Source organism: Botryllus schlosseri, chromosome 5, assembly GCF_051294905.1.
Source record: "Botryllus schlosseri isolate E-star chromosome 5, Bs_hap1, whole genome shotgun sequence".
NCBI lineage: Eukaryota > Metazoa > Chordata > Ascidiacea > Stolidobranchia > Styelidae > Botryllus > Botryllus schlosseri.
This window is the reverse complement of record NC_137240.1, coordinates 9,531,519-9,547,296: the sequence shown is the minus strand read 5'-3', so window position 1 is coordinate 9,547,296 and position 15,778 is coordinate 9,531,519. Positions and strand designations below refer to the sequence as shown.

At 41.1% G+C, this 15,778-nt stretch overlaps 1 protein-coding gene across 1 annotated transcript in view; it reads left to right on the top strand.

The window, feature by feature from the left end:
- Window positions 1-2,061: 2,061 nt before the first annotated feature.
- The window catches only part of LOC145439698 (alpha-N-acetylgalactosamine-specific lectin-like), a 54,756-nt gene continuing 41,039 nt past the window's right edge, over window positions 2,062-15,778 (top strand). Inside the window, exons 1-3 of the mRNA XM_080317257.1 lie at window positions 2,062-2,470; window positions 9,155-9,332; window positions 10,059-10,280. Coding sequence (XP_080173383.1) covers window positions 2,116-2,470; window positions 9,155-9,332; window positions 10,059-10,280 — 755 coding nt within the window. The 5' untranslated portion in view covers window positions 2,062-2,115. The remainder of the gene's footprint in view (window positions 2,471-9,154; window positions 9,333-10,058; window positions 10,281-15,778) is intronic.

The following is a 15,778-nucleotide window of genomic DNA, read 5'->3' as shown; positions in this document are numbered from 1 at the left end:
ATGTTGCTGTGACGACATCGCAGCATAATAGCCTAATCTTCGTCGATTGGGCCGGCTTCGGAAGAGAATATGTCTTCTGCGGAACACATTGGTGATTACATCGACATGTCTCTTGTTATTGCTCATCGATTGAACCTTCGCTTCATTTGAAGGTGTTGGAATCAACAACTATATTCAGTTGAGCTATCCTAGTTAACGTGACCAAAAAGATTTTCTGTATAAGTCACAAATCTGAATTCTGAATGCGATTGGAATTGGAAAATTTATCATTTCAAGTTATCATTGCGGCCGTACACGATTGAAATTGGCTTGTTGAAGTAGGGGAGATGTGGTACCGATGGATCAAAAATTGCAAAATGATCTCTGGCCCTCAAATCTTCTGCCGAGAATAGCAGATCTTTTGCTGTCTCAACACTTCGATACAAGCTCTACCTATCGCGGACATTTACATGAATATCTGCCTTTTCAAAAAATATTTATAAACGTTTAAATTTTGTTGCTCGAACGTGTCATCGGTCCCCACCCGGTGGGTCCAAATTCACACGACCATGGGACCTATGAGACATACGCTTAAAAACTCAAATTTGTTAACTTGTTTTGTTGTGTACTATAAGCTAAGCTACAGCAAGGCAATGAAGAATGTTTCGTCGCGACCTTCAAGAATAAAATGGATTATATCAACTCAAATGTTGGCATAAAATCATGTTTTGATTTACGCCTAAACTTACAAAATTAATGCGGCATACATATTACCCGCAAATCGACATTTTGACTTTCAAATACCTCGTAATAGCGATAAAACACCGCAGGTAACTATGATATACAGCCTATATATATGTAGGCGAGTTTCTGTTGTTAAGTGATTAGTTGGTCCATCTATTTTGCTTGATTTGGTTATGGTACCATAGGTCCCCCACCCCATAAATATTGTAATTGACTTGAAAATAGTCCACTCGAGGATGGTATTGATTAAAGAAATATGTGCCGTTATATACCCAGATACAAGCCCTATACTTCACATCAAAAATTATGGAGGGTTTGTTAGCCTGAAAGGTGATATAGAAAAATGCAAATGTCGATCCAAATTTACTTTACACCCCCTAAAACGTAAATCATTCGTCACAGACCCCATAACTCACGCAGGTCGCATTTTTTTGCATGTGAGGAAAGATTCTGTCAGCATGTAATTGTAGCCAAATTCACGTAGTGTAATCATGGAATTATCATGGAGAATTTTTCAAGTATTTTCCGTCCCAGTAAAACATCGGTACCACATCTCCCCTACTACTGCAGCAGCGGGGATCAGTACCGAAGTACTTCCACTTATATTCACGTACTCAGGTGGTATTATTGTCTACGTCTAAGACTGACTCATTGGTAACTTCGTAGGCTACTGCCACATCTACTTCCACAGTTTCAGAAGTCAAACTATACACATTCACGTTTTAAATTGTTTCAAATTGAAGGCATTGTTGGGATCAACAAGTTACAATTTATTTCGAGTCGCTGTGTATTTAGACTCGAGTCAAGTCATCTCAAGTCTCTTAAGGGGTATCGTCACACTACGTCATGCCATTATTAATCGAGACTCGCCACCCAACCCAAAATCTTTCACCGCCCCCTCCAAATTTTGATTTGTGCCTTTGCTCAGGGCAACCGAAGCTGAGACGTCACCTGGAGTCAAATTGAAGTAGCAACTAGGGTTGCATTTGAAACAAAAATCAATTTGAAACAAACATGTTTAAAACAAGGCCCTTGATGTTTTTATTGCTTTTTGTTTGTTTGTATTTTAAAGCATCTTCTTCACGTGCGGCCATCAGACGTCCGAAGATCTAATTGGTTGTCTACGAAAGAAAGAGAGCACTCTTTTAAATTTCAACTCTTTATATCGGAATTGTTTTATTTTGAAACAAGTATTAATTCGATTCGGTTATTTTCAAACATTCACAGAAAATAGTCATGTCATCTGGATACTGAAAATACCATGTCCTTAGCCTTCCATATGTAGACAAACTGAGTTCGGTTCAGCATGGATTACGAACCGGAACAAAGTATTCATCAAAGTCAATAATTGCTTGAAAGAGTTGTTCTTCAACTTTGAAGAGAAAAAAATGCATGGCAGTTATAATGACATATATGCGAATGATGAAATCTGAATTCTGTCACTGTCGCGTTATACTGGAGCTTGATAGGTCAGACATGTCTGAGATGCTACGCTATATAGTCATTGTTCTTATCACATACGAATCGTTCCTTTTTCGCGTCCACGGACACGGACATTGCTGCTGCGACAATGATGACAATGAACAGATAATCGGGCCTCCTGGACGACCAGGTAAGGCCGGACCCAAAGGGGACCAAGGGATTGCAGGGGAACCTGGAGGAGATGGCCGAAACGGCCTCGTTGGAAACAAAGGCGAAAAAGGAGAGCCTGGAATATGCGATTGCTCCGAGTCCGCAGCGTCTCAAAGTAATGTATCAGGAGATACTCTAAGTCTTTCATCACGTTAGTCAAGTAGAAAAGTAATGTTGAAAGTCTTTACACAAAAACCAGTATACCAGAAGCCCCAAAAGGCCAGAACTATACATATACTTGAAGGTATATCTCGGCAACGAGGCGTTTGAAATGTACCCAAGCAAGCAACGGTGGTACTCGATTTACCAATGGTTATAACGATTTCAATGATTACAACCATGAACAATGCTCATATTGATCATCTATAGCCGAAACACGATCTCCGCTTGCCAAATTGGAAATATATTCGGATTGAAAGAGAGATCGGTAGGCGATAAAAGTAGAATTTGAATTGCAATACAAGTAGCCAAGTAATAACACCTAAAGAGAAGAAATATGTTATAACTGTAAATCCAGCAACATCCTGAAAAGGATCCAGTTTTCAGCGGCGTAAGCTTTGGTAATTATGATGATTTGTAGGGGTGACGTCACAAAAGGAGTAGGTATATACTCTACGCCAGTGCTTTTCAACCTTTTTAAGCTCCATTCGCACTTTTTTGTAAAACAAATTTCATTCGCACAAACTAAACGAAAATTGTTATACAAAACGAAGATGAAGATACTTAGAAGCATTTTGTTCTGACGTGCAACAAATTGGCTACTATGCAGCTTAAGCTATCAAGTGCCTCATTAAAAAGCGAGGCAACTTTTTTCGCTTGTTTTGATTTCAACTATATCAGTAAAACCCTTCTCGACCAAACAAGTTGTTGTGTTTTGTACAAGGACGACTACTAGTGCTTGGATGGCCAGGTCTTGAAGTCTGTTCTGCACTGCCATCCAAAATACAGCGTATTTTTCGCGAGTGAATAATGCTTGCTGGCAGAAATCGTTTTTGGGAGCTGACACAAAAGGTCCCAGAGGCTCCAGTTTGTCGAAAGTGTGAAAAACTCACATGTTTGTGTTGAGGCTTTTGCCTTATGTCTTGCAAAATAAGATCCAAAACGATCAAGGAGAGTAGGCACATTTGAGCTCGCTACCTTATGATACGTTGCTCCAACTTGTGTTCTGTTTTTTTATTTCGATTTCCCATTTCCTGTCTCACAAGTAAATGAGAAGCGCAAATAATATCGCGTTACCGTAAGCTCTACTCGTTAACTCAATCTAACTTGAGAATTCATAACAGTTTATTACCGGCTAAGCTGCTTTTTAGACTACTACCAAAATCTGAGTTGTTTTTGTGGCATCTCGCGACCCGAGCCTCACCCATGAAAAGGAATTCATTTTTAATATTACTGCAGTATGCTACGATTTTACGGACATGTATGACTTATAGCACGCGCACACCACAATTCTATACCCAACACAGCTCTACAAAACATATCTGACGCACGCGATTTCAAATTATGTTGAATTAAATTCTTCTGCGTGTCGCAGTTGTACAACTGTAACAACTGTCTACTCAGATTTCAAGAACGGCAATATTCCGGAGTATATCCATATCGAAAGGTTTTGCCATCCAGCATCGGTCATTTTTTGACCAAGGTTTTGTTCATTACGACTTGTGAGAGCTACGATTAGTGGTGCGTCGTAAGTTGAACAAGTTTTTACAATTGCGTCTCAACTACAACAGTTACACTGCCCTTGAATTTCCTATTGCGTATATTTGAATTATTCCACATCAGAAAAATGAACAATTATTCATGATTTTTATTCGCACTTATCCAGATTTTTCATTCGCACCATTCGCACCACCTTGGTCATTCGCACTGCAATTATTTTTCATTCGCACAAGGGCGTACCGTCACAGAGGTTGAAAAGCACTACTGTACGGTAAAACTACTTTATAGGTCTATTGCGGGGTCACCAACGTTATAGAAATCAGGACTGTGGAGTCGGTAAATGGAGGCGTGGGTTCGAATCCCACTTCTGACACCAAATGTTATGTTCTTGATCTTGTTTGAACAATAACTCATACAACGAGGTTGCAATATGAAATCAGTATATTATACAGCAGAATAACTTAAGACAGGCGACACGATCCAGAGTGCAGTTAAACGAAAGACCACGAGACAACAGAACACAGGGTATAAATACGAAGCACGACACACGAGAAAATAATGATTGGCGGTAATTACTAATCCTAGACAAATAAGAGATAAACGATACCAACGTAAAATGCACGGACATAACAAATTTCACCACCGACTCCATTTTCAATATACCGACTCCGACTCCTGAGTCTTTAAACGAACCGATTCCGACTCCGACTCCGACTCCGACTCCAGTTCCGACTCCGACTATTTTCTTGAGAGTATACTCCGACTCCGACTCCAACAGTATTACCAATTTATTTCGAAAATTGTATGCCACAACGACGTTTAAATTACTATCATATAGCCATTAAACATATGCAAACATATGATTAACGATGGCATGCAAAATTGTTTCATTGTGGCACAGCTCGAATTATTCACTATGCAATTAACATGAAAGAATGCCTTTCTAAATATTCCTCCTTTTTCATATTGTAAAAGTATTTTTTATAACATGGACTCTCTTACATCCTAATAGGCCTATGTCTGAATCATTCAAACATGACATGTATCCAATCATGTATAATTAAAATGTAGATAAAACAACGAATGCAGATATGTAACTTACAAATTTTCTCATTACACACTATACTGATTACAAGCACACTCTCACACTACTCCGGATGGCGAGATAGCATAGTGGTATAATCCGCAGCTACCTCACCAATGGGTTATGGGTTCGAATCCGACCGAGGTCGACTCCAGAATTCCTACCTAAGTGTTCGAGGTTTATCTAGGCTCCACCTCGCCATCTCATCCGCGAAAGCGGTGTCTTACACAAAGCCTAGAAGTGGGCCGTCGTACAAGTCGGCAGATACGGAATAAAAATTAGGAATATCGGCCTGGCGTAAATGAATATAGTAGTCGACAAACCCCATGAATGCCACAAACAGCAGCAACAACTCTCACTACTAATGAACTGGTCAGAAACGAAATCTGGAAAGTAGTGAAATAGTGTAATTGTCTAGTCTAGTCTATAATCCACGTGCACTTACTCAAGCCGAGGACTAGGACATGCAGTCGTTCTTAATCATTTGTTCGACCCAAGCAGCTAAGCTACACTACAAATATTTTTAATTTTGTCAAGTGGGAAGCAGCGCTTGGTTTTTAATTCTTTTTTTACTCTGTCATGGTACAATTCCAAAATTTGAATCAATTTGTGACTGCATCGCGAAGATGCAAATTGCGATTTTATTCTTCTATGCAACTGAATTTTAATTTACGAATAATGTCCAATTTTATCTATATCAGGGTGGCCAACCGTTTCGGCCAAAGGGCCAAAGGAGATTTACGAACCATTGCGCCGGCCCCTTGAATGTTGATGACCTTTTTTTAGACTCCGACTCCAGTCACAATAGTTTTAACGACTCTGACTCCGACTCCATTAAGCGAAAAGTAGCCCAACTCCGATTCCGACTCCACAGCCCTGGTATAAACCAAAAGTATGTAATTGCTCCTTACATAGCCTGCCTTGTTCCTGTTGTGGTTTACGGCATTTGTGATGTTTTTTGATTGCAATGCTCATTTACACCCAGAGGTGGTCAGTAACGAAGTACTTCAACTTTTTTGAAGTACTCAAGTACTTTCCCGCTAATTGGGCACTTACTCAAGTAGATCAAATTTCCCGCTACTTCTACTTTCACTTCGTAATATTTTGTGATCAAATTACTTACTTTAAGCTATTTTCAGTATGTCAAGTAGAAGTATAGTTTATTCCTCAAATCAGGAAGATAGCCTGAGGAATTTCAGGCTGTTTTCACAGAGTATCAACATTTATTTTTCATAGAAGTTGAGTAAAGCCCAGAATTTTCGTCGCGCTTCGCGCACAGTGGATATGGAGTGAGTGTTGGTGAATATAATTTAGGTAGCGGGTTGCGTGGTTGTCGCCCATATGAAATATTTTATCACTATATATATGGCCCATCATAACGCTTGAAACTGATGTTTCGCAATCTAGCATTTACTTAGCATATCGTACTGTAGCAGTCCATGGCGTGTCCAAATCTGGAAAAGTGAACTGAGAGGTTTTTTTTCAGCTTGAAACCTGTTTTCACATACTAACTTTTCTGGACTAAAGTCAGGAAATACATTTTCCGCTTTTAGACGTACTGTAGTATTTATATTTCTCTTTCATTCCGCAGTATCATACTTGAGTTCTAATTAGTTTCACTTCTTTTATCTGGAAAACATACATGTTGAAGTATATTTTGTTCATTTGTTTTGCGTTATTCATGGTGTTAGTCGACTACTATGGTCATTTACACCAAGCCGATATTCATCGTTTTCATTCCGTAACTGCCGACGTATAATCCCGGATGAGGCAGCGAGGAGGAGCCTAGATAAACCTCGAACACTTAGGTATAGGAACTGAAGTTGACCTCGGTCGGACTCGAACCCGCAGCCCATTGCTGTTGCAGCCGCGGATTATACCACTGCGCTACCTCGCCACATGTTGAAGCGTGAAAGAAAGTGTAGTAGTAATTTCCGGAAATAAAGCTACACAATATGGCATTTTTACGATCCACCATATTTTCAATCTACGTTTACCAATCGCGCAAAGTATGTACACCGTATCCGACACAACTTCTCCGTATCGCTCGTCGACTAAACTACGGGCCTTATAATATGGTGGACGGCGCCATACCATGATATCTTCTAAAACGGGCTGTTCGAGTAAACAGAGGATTAGTATCGCATTTCCATATTAATACTAGCATTTTCATCCCATGATATGGAAGAATGCTTATACTTTCGAAAATTGGATACCTGCTGGTATGCATCAATATGAATCAAGCTCTGCGAGTCTGCACCTTTCGCAAAGCTCAATTTGCAGCTTTTGACAAACCATGCAAACGAATTACGATCGTTTTCACGACTACTTACTTACTTGAGTAGAATTAAATAATTCAATTCTACTTCTACTTCAAGTAGTTTTAGCTTGCTTATGAAAGAAGTAGGCTACTTCTACTCGTACTTGAGTCGATTTTTTCGTCGCTACTTCTACTTCTACTTGAGTAGCTTTCTTGACTACTATGACTACCTCTGTTTACACTAGGCCGATATCCAACATTGTGATTCCATATCTGCCGACTTGTAGCACGGCCCACTTCTACGCTTTTTGTAAGACACCGCTTTCGCGGATCAGTTGGCGAGGAACAGCCTAGATAGCCTTCGTGTGAAGATGGCTGATGTGATTAGAAACAGGTCACCAGCTCAATCAGCGATTCAGCTAACCTTGTAGGTTTTATATATTTGCGAATCTTATTCCAAGGAAATCTGCACCCCAATCACGAATTTAACTTTGATTGTCCACAGTCTGAATGTTTTCAACCATTTAAGTTAGATGTTAGTAAGTGACATACCCATATTTACTTTAGGTTTAGATCAGTGCCTCACCAGCCATGAATCTCACCGCACGTCACGGATTCTGAGCTCTGGGCAGGGTTTCCATCCCTTACCAAGAACAGATAACTCTCACTCCCAGGGACTCACACCAGCGTTTACGGGCTTAGTTGCGTCGCCGCACGGCGCGCTGAAGCGTCAATATCCGCGGCGAGACTAGGAAATATTCTACATTCCCGTTAAGCTTCCGCGTGGGCGGTGACGAGCAACGCTTGTGTCAAAAAACGGCGTTCGTATGTTCCTTATAGACAGGACCGTAACGGCACCTCGTCAGGCTCCCCCCAACACGTTGGTCTTGGGCCCCCCATAGAGTGATAAAACAAGCTTGTGACAGATCCCCATCTTATTAATCATGTTTGCCGCGACTTGGAGCCAACATTTATTGTCCTGTTTAGTGAGACGCATTACTTCGCCTAAACGCGCGAAGTGCGAAAATATTCAGCAATTCATGATTGAATCGGTCAATATGATCGGGAATTGCATATATGTTGCTATTTTTTTGCTAATTTTTTAACCTCCCTGCTCACGTAATCAGATTTCCCGGTAGAGCTGGTCTTGGAAACTGTAGCGCCCGTAAATAATAATTAAACATATTCGGGCGGTATGATAAATTCATTACATGACGATGCTTCGTGACCTCCTGTCTGCTATGTCAAAAGATATTGAAATCTCCCCAACGTACTAAACTAAAAGACGCTCACAATTTCAAATTGGTATTTCTTCACTGGCAATTAAATTTTCCTTGCGGGTAGGCATTCGTCTTGTGGGGTTAAGATTGCCAGGACAGAAACATTCAGCGCCAGCCATTTAGGCGCCTATGGAAAATCAAACATATAGGCCTATGTTGTATATATGTATATCGGTTTTCGGTCAACATAGGGGCGGTCCTGTTCTACATCATATTTAAATGTGTTGTCATTTGTAAGATACATGTTAGTGTGATTTAAACAAGAATAGCTAAATCAATCAATGTATATATATTTGAAAGCTCACTGGTAATAATCTGACGAATATTGGTAAAGGCAGATATTCTATCTATTTTTAGAACAGGCTCGCGGACTACTCATCTGGTCCTCGCGGGTACCTGGGACCCGCAGGCACCGCGTTGGTGACCCGTGGTCTATTGTATTGTATAGCCAAATTCAATCATATAGCATTTCGGTCGTGTTAATGTATGAATGCAAAATACGGAACTGCTATGCAGAGAGGATGGCTTATGATTTATCGATGAATCGAGATTGGACATGGATATTTCATGGATCAAACATTTACGGCTACAAGCTATTCAAAGAGGAAAAAACGTATCAGCAGGCGATGGCGGCATGTGAAGCTGTCCAGGCGACTCTAGCGTGCGCTGGAATGCGTGTTCTAGCTGTGAGGGAGTAAGTATGCTGATGACGCAATCCTATCGCAGTATCAATAATTAAAAACAAGGATTTCAAATTCGTCGCCGCAGACGGCTATGACTAACTATAGCCTATAAGTCATTTTATTTATCTCGCGAAAGCATTGTGAGTCCGACAGTGAATAGATTACCAACGTTACGTGACTGTAATGTACATATTTGTACTCTTACAAAGCGAAGGCAGCCTCCAACGCCGCGAACATATAGAGTCGATCGATGTTGACTGTAGAACGCTCATTCGGTAATACACCGGTAACTAAAATATACGTAAGAGTGGTGTTGCCATATTTTGGAATGGTGAAAGGAGGACACTTTTTCAAAATTTTCAGACTCAGGATTGTGGGGAGAAATTCATAAAAAAAAATTTCCCGACTTTGCGGTTGGTTGAAAAAAATGGTCGTCACTTTCGTTCGAACCACGAATTTCATATTTAGCGTCATTTATGTCCATTCTCACTACAATCTGCCCACTACATCAGCCCTAAAAGCAGTAAAGGAGAACGATTTGCCAAAAAGAAGGACATTTAGGCGTCCTTGGAGGACATTTCCAAAAACCCGAAAAAGGAGGACAAATCCCCCTAAAGGAGGACGTATGGTGACCTTACGTAAGATAGGAGTGAGATATCCAACAATTTAACGTCAGTGATGAAAATTACCAAATTTCTTTATATGTAGGCATGTAAATCGATGAAATTATAATTCAGACGTGTCAAGGCTGAGGTACTGAGGTCATCCGGATCAGATAGGATATGGATCGGACTGGATGACCTGGAGCGCAGGGGCCATTTTGTCTGGCTTGATGGGGTGGTATCCAACAGAGAAAACACCGATTGGTCACCACTTGAACCAAGTTCAGCAGCTGAAAGATGTGTCGACCTACGGAACTTTTACGATGAAATGCTCAACGATAATACTTGCAGTAAAACCTTTCACTATTTGTGTGAAAAATTTTACTAAATAAATGTAGAGGTGTATATGTATATGTATAAGGGGTTTTATGGTGCTCGACTACTAGTATCTTGTGCACCAGGCCTGAAGGAGCTATAGTTGAATCAGATATGTCGACACACAACAACAAATTCTACGACCGCAATAACCATGTGCGGGTCAGTTAACAGACATTCCAAGGTAAAGCTCACACTGCTACGTTCGGCTACGTTTTTTATATATTGTCTCTGGTGATCGTATCGAGGACACGTCAGTAGAAAATGTTCCACAGTTTCTGGTACGCTGCACGTTTCGCAGAGACCACTGTCGTGAAAACCCATGCGATGGAGGTGCGAGTTCAATTTACAGTGTGCAGTTTGTGGTCGCAATATAATTGCTCAGTGCTTTTCAACCTCTGTGACGGTTCGCACTAGTGCGAATGAAAAAAATTGCAGTGCGAATGACAAAGGTGGTGCGAATGGTGCGAATGAAAATCAGGGATGAGTGCGAATGAAAATCGTGAATATTCATTGTTGATTTTTCTGACCTAGGATAATTCCCATAAACCTAATAGGAAATTCAAGGGCAGTGTAACTTTTGTTGTTGCGACGCAATTGTAAAAACTTGTCTAACTTACGACATACCACTAATCGTAGCTCTCACAAGCCGTAGTGAATTAATATTTTCGCACTATAATTATTACGTAACCAAAAGCCTGGTATGGAAACTTGTGTAGTGGCAGACATACAGTATATTAGCCCGTCTGAGCCTGCGACAGGCTCGAAAAATGACGTCAAATTGACTTTCTGCTTTCTTTCGCTAAAAATCATCATACTTTCGTAATAACTGTTTGATTAGTGCGAGGCACGAGTATAGTAGTAAATACCATCATTACTAACTCACATTTGCAAGTTACTGTAACGCAAATTTTTACCCCCTCAAGGGTTAATAAAGTATGGACCGCAAAGGGTATAATTTTGGGTCGACACGGTGCCAGAGCTATCCATTAATATGCATACAATATTTGTTGAATTTATTGCAAAAATCCTACGATAGTTTTTACAAATCCAAGGTCACGGAGTTGGGTAGGCTATACTGTAGCCAAGAGGCGAGACACGCAGACAATATGGTTTTATCATGAGAATACATGATAAGATTTGTCCGACTGGTTTTTCTGGAAAACATGGTCTAAGACGATTGGGATGAACTAGTGTGGGGACTAGGGATGTGTACCGAGCGAGTTCAGGTCTATGAGACTCATTCATATCGAGGCCAACCCCTTCTGCGTCGGGTCAAATGAAGACGTAAAGTTTTGGCCACCAAACCGCTGATAAAATACGGCGCCAAAACGTAAGAGTCGGCAAAACCTTGGCCAAAAAAATGAGCGATGCTGAATGGCCAAACCATTCGATATGGATATGCTCCGTTGTCGGCACAGAATAGTCCCGTTCTTGCAATCTGAGTAGACAGTAGTAGCCTACAACTGCGACACGCGGAGATATTTAATTCACCCTAATTTGAACTCACATGCGTCAGACATACTTTGTAGAGCTGTGTTGAATGGAATTGTGGTGTGCTCGTTCTGTATGTCATACATGTCCGTAAAATCGTAGCATACTACTGTAATATTCAAAATGAATTCTTTTTCATAAGTGAGGCTCGGTTCTGGAGATGGCACAAAAACTCAGATTTTGGTGGTAGTCTAAAAAGCTGCTTTACCGTTATGAAACTGTTATGAATTCTCAAGTTAGATTGAGCTAAAGAGCAGAACACGCAGTATTGTGAGTTCATTTGCTCTTCTCATATACTCGCGAGACAGAAAATGGGAAATCATAAAAAAGTATCATAAGGTAGCGAGCTCTAATGTGCCTACTCTTCTTGATCGTTTGGACCTTATTTTCCAAGACATAAGGCAAAAGCATCAACACAAACAGGTGAGTTTTTCACCCTTTCGACATACTGGAGCCTCCTAGACCTTTTCGTCAGCTCTCAGAAATGATTTCTCCCCACAAGCATTTTTCACGAGTGAAAAATACGTTGTATTCTGGATAGGAGTGCAGAACAGATTTTAAGACCTGGCCATCCAAGCACTAGTAGACGTTTTTGTACAAAACCCAACAACTTGTTAGGCCGAGAAGGGTTTTAGTGAAATAGTTGAAATCAAAACGAGCAAAAGTAGTAGCCCTTTTATTGAGATACTACACTTGATAGCTTAAGATACATAGTAGCCAATTTCTTGCACATCTGAACAAATAGATGTTGTATTTTCATCTTCTTTTTGCATTACAATTTTCTGTTAGTTTGTGCGAATGAAATTTATTTTACAAAAAAAAGTGCGAATGAAGCTCAAAAGGTTGAAAAGCACTTGCTGATTCCCTCCGCGACAAATTTCGTGGACGGGGAATGCATTAGAACTGTGACATAGCGACAGCTAACGGTTGGCAATCATCCATAAAATACAGCTAACCAGTAATCTATACAGCTCTCAAGGATAAACTACGAATATCTGTGTGAGTCGCCTCGATTGACCCATGGGGCAAGTTCAGACACGAAGCTTTTTGAGGTGTGATATAATCCCAGTAATTGTACTGTATTTTTCCACGCACACATACCACAATCGAAAACGGAGTTCGTCTGTCTGATTCCCGGCGTGATATGTGAAACTATACTAATATTAATGACGAAATTCACCCATGAATATGAAAAGATTTGCGCGCTTCGCGCGACTAGACAATGAATCCCTGTGGCTACCATGACATGACTACTCACGATTTCGGTGCGCAATAGTAAGCCGATGTGAGTAAATAGATTATTCCGGAGTTCACCGGTTATGGACATGGACATAGACACTGGACAGATTAAGTGAGTTTAACGTGGGTAGGCTATTTGGCATCCAGTTAGCTCATTACGGCTATGCACTGGAAAGCGGCCGTAGGCTACATAAGTTATCGAAATGTGGCTGTTAACAGCAAACAGGTTGGCCACCCCTGCTTTAGTTGCTGTAGGATGTCGTCAGGTATCGTGCGTGGCTCATAGTTCAAAATAGAATGAAAGTGAGGATCATGATATTTTTTGTTGTATTTGTATTTCTTCAATAAAATATTATTCCTTGTGTGGTAACTATGCCCGTCGCCTATGTTAGAGAGCACGGCGTTGTATTGACGTAGAGTTATGAAACAGTGGTTGTTAAACAGCGTTGCCTATTTTTATCTCGATATTGAAGTCTGTCTTGCAGCCCGCGGCTTCTAAAAATTTTGAATCGTGGCGCGCGACCCATCTTGAGTTGGCGACCCCTGATCTATTGCAATCTTATATTAACCATGGGTGGGCTGTATATTCCTTGACAAATGAAAAGCGTCGTCACCACTGCATTAAAAGCATATACGTAGCCTATTTGAGCACTTTTCCTGCTTTGATTGTATCTCGTAGGCAGCTTTTACAGCTTTTAATCCCCTAATTGAGAGTGATTGGCTCGTTATCTGTTTTTATGCTGTAACACAGAATCGTATCCAATTGAATAGTATATTCATATTGAAATGAACCCGAATATTTTCGGCTGACACTCGTCAGGGACTAATCATCGTCACTCGTCAGCAGCTAGTAGAGAATTGGAAAGAACATTGTATATCAACAATCGTATCTCGAAATATGACGTCACCAGCATGAAATGAGATCTCAAATAAGAGAGCGTTCAATGTATTTTGTTGGGGGTGAGCTATCGACAAGGCGGAATTTTTGATAAGGAGTGTTTCCTTGCTATCAAAGCATTACGCTCCAACCATGAAATCCACATCACCAAACCAGACAAGGGATCCGGCATCGTCATTCTAAACAAAGCTGAATACATTTCGAAATGGAATCAATATTGCATGACGAAACCAAATTTATCACGCTCGGTTCGGTTTCGGAATTTGATAACACACCCAAAATTAAAGGACGACTGGCACGCCACCTGCTGGCGTTGAAGAATAACGATGTCTTGCCGGCGAAAATATAAAACTCCATCAGACTCACGGGATCGCCAAGACCACGCCTGTATGGACTGCCAAAAACTCACAAAGAGAATGTCCCCGTGAGACCTATACTTTCCATGATCGGGTCTGCTTAACATCACCTGGCAAAATGGCTTATTGACATCTTCGAACCTGTTCCCCAGTCAACAAAAACGTGTATAGGCTATTCAATGCCAAACAAGGCAAAGACAGTTCAGGAGAGAAGTGAACGCATCCGATTTGACACCATAGTGAGTCGGCACCTTTGATGTACAATAACTGATCGCTCTCGAATTCAAAAGATCGATTGTCCTACTTCCCACCGGTCGGCCGGGCAGATTGATATCAGCGTTATCAACCAATCAAATTGCGCATGATAATCACGCGGCCTCACGGTTGCGTTTCTTTTGCCTAGCGTTGCCACGTTCGTGAGCACTTGAGCGTGAAGTGATTGTGATGTCATAAGTCATCATTCCGTCCATACCGGCGAATTGTATTTCCGAGACTATAGCGACGGAAGGGAATATAAATGAAGTTCTTTGTTGAGATAAGTTCAGTTAATGTGTCAATTCCACTGTTTTTCGTACAGAGATGTTGCTAATAGCTCCGTTATATATGTAATAGTATAAATATTATGTGTAGGCAAATAATGAGGCAGCCCACTGAAGACGAGTATGGATGTGCACTGTGCGGGTAATGTTTTGGCCTGATCCGACCCTGAAGCGATCAAAAGGTCTAAATCTGCCCCCCGACCCAAACTGAGTTTGGCACGCCTGCTCTGTACGATCCGGCCAGTGTAGTTCCTGACCCGTTCATCGACATTGCATTAGTCGTCCCACTGACATCAACCCAGGGCCGTAACTTCCGCCCTCAAATCCCCCAATTAGGAGGCAGGGCGCGAGCTCGAAGGCGGCCGAAAAATACTTTGCAAATCAACATAAATCGTACAAATTCAAAAAAAAATTTCGCGCGATTTAGTGTAATTGAATTTCTACTTTTTAATATGGGTAGCCGCAGCGCCCCAAGAAATCAAATCCGCATCATTAACAAGAAAATAGGCCTTTCAGCGCCGGTTATTATCTCTCCACGACACATCAAGACCTCAGGAGTTTCGACCAACATGCGACTTTGCGAAGTGTGTTACTAAATGAAGCCTTGGCTGAAAATTACATCCGCTTGTTGGCCGAAACCATCACTATATATAGCCTTTTGCCAATTGTCCAAGCGATGTGTATTCTTCATAGTCACACATTAATCCTGAACACGAAGCATGACATAGCCTACGCTTCGGTATAACACAGAGGATACAGAATTGGGATTTTGACGATTAAACCGGTAAAACATGTTAAAACAAAACATGCGATATTCACCAACCTGATTGCATGATACAACTGTGTCCTGCAGGTCAGTGGTTCCTGGGTCCTATAGACCAGTGGTTCGTTACCTTTTTTCTTGCAGCGCCCCCTTTCGAAAATTGCCTGGGTCTAGCGCCCCCTCCCCCCCCC